At 61.0% G+C, this 3,838-nt stretch overlaps 1 protein-coding gene across 1 annotated transcript; it reads right to left on the reverse strand.

Annotated features, from left to right (window-relative positions):
• Positions 1-206: 206 nt before the first annotated feature.
• Positions 207-3,029, reverse strand: LOC142069923 (sulfotransferase 2B1-like). Its single transcript, XM_075122708.1, has 6 exons — positions 2,714-3,029; positions 1,959-2,167; positions 1,564-1,690; positions 1,136-1,230; positions 534-714; positions 207-402 (listed from the first exon to the last, which is right to left on the reverse strand). The coding sequence occupies exons 1-6, from the start codon at positions 2,847-2,849 to the stop codon at positions 293-295; spliced, it is 858 nt and encodes a 285-aa protein (XP_074978809.1). The 5' UTR covers positions 2,850-3,029; the 3' UTR covers positions 207-292.
• Positions 3,030-3,838: the final 809 nt, after the last annotated feature.

The raw sequence follows: 3,838 nt of genomic DNA on the forward strand, positions 1-3,838 counted from the left end.
AACTGCTCTTCTCTAGTCCCCTTATACCAACAGACCGATCTGGTTTAGGCAAAAGCACAAGTTACAGTGTCTGTCTTTGTTCTTAGTAAGAAACCCTTTGTTCACATGTATTAGTAAAAATGTAGATCTGCCCGATGGGTGCCCACGGGTGGGTGCTGCCCCCTGCTGGTCACACGCCCCAGCCCAGTGACGCTGCCCCAGGGGGCATCTCCCAGGGCACACTAAGCACAGCAGCACGTGGGTGGCGCGGGGCTGGTGTCTTGCGGGCACAGACGTGGCGGGCGCAGGGCCGTCAGTCCCAGGGGAAGGTCATGCCCAGACCCTGCATCCGCTCCCGGTAAACGGTGTCGAATCGTTGGCTCTGCGCCTCCGAGAGATGGTTCCTCCAGTCGCCGCAGATCCCTGCAAACCACAGGGACATGGTCTAGGGTGCCCCTCACTCCCAACCCACAGCCCCGGGTCTCCCAGCCCTGCCTCATTCAGCTCTGCCAGTGCCCCTTAATCCTGGCCCGCAGCCCCCACCCTGGACTCACCTTTCCTCAAGAACTCCCCCTTCTGGTGGTCCATGTACTGGTCCTCCGCCTGGGAGAAGTTGGACATTTTGTTCCCCTTCATGCTCTGGAAGGAGGCGTTCTCCACCACAGCGGCCATTTGCTCCTCACTCAGCTCCTTCCCCAGGAAGTGGCAGATTCTCCGCACGCTGCCCAGTGGATCCTGGGGGAGACACCCGCTGCCATGAAGGGTGGGATCTGGGGTGACTGTATTATGGTCCATGGGTGCCTCAGTTCCCCAGCTGGAAGGTACTGCTCCCCACTGGGTCAAGACAAACAGACGCCTATGAGAGCAGAGGGCCTTGGCCACAAGCCACGTCGGCTGCCTGGGGCGTGGGTAAGTGTGGGTTTGGCTCACAGGGAGGGGCTACATGTTGGCATGGCCTCAGGGGCGGGATTATATGTGGGCATAGCCACAGGGAGAGGCTACATGCGAGCATGGCCTCAGGGACAGGGTTAAGTGCAGGCATGTCCACAGGGGTCGGGGTTATGGGAGGATGAGGCCTCAGGGGCGGGGCTATGTGTGGGTGTCATCAGGGGCGGAGTTATGTGTGGGCGTGGCCCAAAGGGCGGGGTTTCCTTACCTGCTGCAGCTCCTCGTAGGTGATGGGGAAGAAGTTCTCGTTCCCCTTCAGCCCCATCCAGCCGGTGACGTGGTCGAACCAGGAGCCATAGGCCACTGTGCAGGGGACAGCGGCATGGTGACCCCAGAGCCGGCTCCACCCGGCCCCTCCACCCTGCTCTGCCGGGGACAGCAGGGGCCTGGGATCTGGGACACCCGGGTTCCATCCTGGCACTGGGAGGAGAGTGGGGGCTGGAGGTCAGCGGTGTTTGCAGACCCCCTGATTGTGCTGCGGCTGTTTCGGGAGGGGGGCTCTGAGCTGTGCCGGGCCCTGGGCAAAGGGCTGGTCAGAGCTGGCTGGGGATGCACAAACTTGAAGCACTTGTGACTTGCTTGGAACCCAGGCGTCCGGCTCCAGAGTGGCCCCTGTGGGCCCGGGGTGCTGCTCACCATTCCCGCTTAGGAAGTCCTCAAGGAAGGAATCAAGTGAGCCAGGGTCCTTGAGAAGGAGCAGCAGCTTGGAGAAGTGGTAGAGAGAGACCAGGACGTCCTTGGGGCAGCGCAGGGTGTAGATGATCTGGGGAGAGGTGAGGAGGGGGGTCACTGCTGGGGCGTCATGCTACCAATTGGGGGAGGGGAGTGCCAAGTGAGCCCAGCGATGAGCCACCCGCCCCAGGCCATCGCTTCCCCACCCTCTCTGGTGGGAGAAGGAATCGCCCCATCCCGCTGGCTGCACTTTCACACGCCCACATTGGTGTAACTCACACCCAGCAGCAGCCCTTGACGCAAAGCCCTGCCGGTGCCTCTCAATCCCAACCCACAGCCCCTGCTCTCCTGCCTCTCACCTTGGCCTTGGAGCGCTGCAGGGACTTGGGGAAGAGCTGAACGGGGAGGTGGGAGCAGATCAGCCGGGGCGGGGGGTATTTCAGGGCAGCCTTCAGCCCATTCTGGTTGTCCACCCAGGGCGCCCGCTCCCAGTTCAGCACGCTGCGCACCCAGCCGGGGTCCCCATCACAACGGATCAGACTCAGAATCTCCAGCATCCAGTTAGTGCCTGGGGGTGAAAGGGTTAATGGGCCTGAAATAATCCCTCGACTCACTGGGTCCCTCTCCGCTACCAGAGCTGGGGAGAGATCCCAGGAGTCCCATCCTGGCTCCCAGACCTTCTGCTTTAACCCACCAGACTCCCCTTCCCAGATCTGGGGATAGGATCGAGGAGTCTGGTTCCCAGCCCCCACACCACATTCACGGAGCTGAATTGACAGTGCTAAAATCCGAAGGTCTTGTTTCCCTGTTTCAGGGGTCTCCTGGCCCTGCCGGCGGCTCTGGAGAAAGCCTGTGATCAGAGTGCGTCTGCAGAGAGCCAGCCTAGCACCAGGTGGGTGAGTTAGGTCCCCCAAAGAGCAGCCTGTTTTGTCTCGCTCTGGGCTGGGGGTATGTGTGCCTGGGGTCTGGCATCTAGGAAATCAGGTCATGTGACATTGCAACCTTCCCGCTGCAAGGTTTGGTGTTTCCATCTAATGTCCTTGTGTGTGTCAGGAACACCTGCCCCTCCACCACTCCCGCACACACACTCCACTTTGCCCCCGCTCTTCTCTACCTGACTTGGGGTAGGTGATGTTGAAGACGTCGTCGTCCTGCACCTGGAATTCATTCTCCACGTAGCTCAGCACCTCGGGGGAGTAATCCAGGCATGGGAACAGCAACCCCTTGTGGGTGAAGTATTCACGTGCCATGGCAAGGCTGGGACAGAGACAGACCTCCTCGCATCAGTGCTGGCCCCCATGTGATGCTGCAGGGGACATTGTGCTGCAGGGGGCTCATCTGGGGGCACTGTGCTCCAGGGAGCGGGTGAAGCTGTTACTTGGCTGTCCCACCCTCAGAGCCAGCTGCACCTCAGCACCAGTTGAGCCGATTCCTTGGCGTGTTCCCGGAACAACTCTAGGGCCCGTGCTGGTGGCTTCGGCCAGGAGACGAGCCCACACCTGCGGTAGGAACCCTCTGTGGGGTTGTGTAACAGGCCCAGGCTCTCTGCTCTCACCCCTGCCCCCCCAGCTACCCTTGAACCCGGGCAGAGCCGGTGCCATTCAGCCTTTGGAGGCCCTGCCGGGTGCTCCCTGCCCGGCAAAGTGACCTTTGGACCTGGGAGGAGCTGGTGTTTTTAATCCCCTGGGTCCCTGTCTTCTGGGGTGGCTCTGGCTCCTGGCATCCATGGGGAGCTGGGAGTGCAGGCTCCATGGTCCATTCAGCAGCTCCACGAGGGCGGCCAACAGGGGGCGCCGATTAGTGCCCGTTGTGGGTTTGGGTTTGCAGATGTCTCCACCCCAGAGATACAGCTAATCCCTGCCCTGCCGGACCCAGCCAGCCCTGCCCTGGAGCCGGATCAGAGCTGGGCGCCCTGGCGGGGAAAGGCCCCGTGTCCCATCAAGCCAGCCAGGCCCTGCCCTGGGGCCGGATCAGAGCTGGGCGCGCTGGAGGGGAAAACACCCATGGGCTCTCGAGCAGGGAGAGGGTCAGGCTGTGGACATGGGCCCCTGGGCACCGTCAATGAAACAAACAAATTGATATGTACCAGGCTTTTTCTCCCAAGGGCAGTTCTGACACACTGCAAACCAAGTACCAGAGGGGTAGCCGTGTTAGTCTGGATCTGTAAAAGCGGCAAAGTGTCCTGTGGCACCTTATAGACTAACAGACATATTGGAGTGTGAGCTGTCGTGGATGAATA

Source organism: Caretta caretta, chromosome 24, assembly GCF_965140235.1.
Source record: "Caretta caretta isolate rCarCar2 chromosome 24, rCarCar1.hap1, whole genome shotgun sequence".
Classification (NCBI taxonomy): domain Eukaryota; kingdom Metazoa; phylum Chordata; order Testudines; family Cheloniidae; genus Caretta; species Caretta caretta.

Bases quoted from the DNA above. Each gene is read 5' to 3' on its own strand.
- LOC142069923 (XM_075122708.1), bottom strand. From the start codon at position 2,849: ATGGCACGTGAATACTTCACCCACAAGGGGTTGCTGTTCCCATGCCTG. The intron at 1,691-1,958 runs GTGAGAGGCAGG...ACCTCTCCCCAG, and splicing joins TGCAGCGCTCCAAGGCCAAG to ATCATCTACACCCTGCGCTG. The intron at 403-533 runs GTGAGTCCAGGG...TGTGGTTTGCAG, and splicing joins GGGGGAGTTCTTGAGGAAAG to GGATCTGCGGCGACTGGAGG.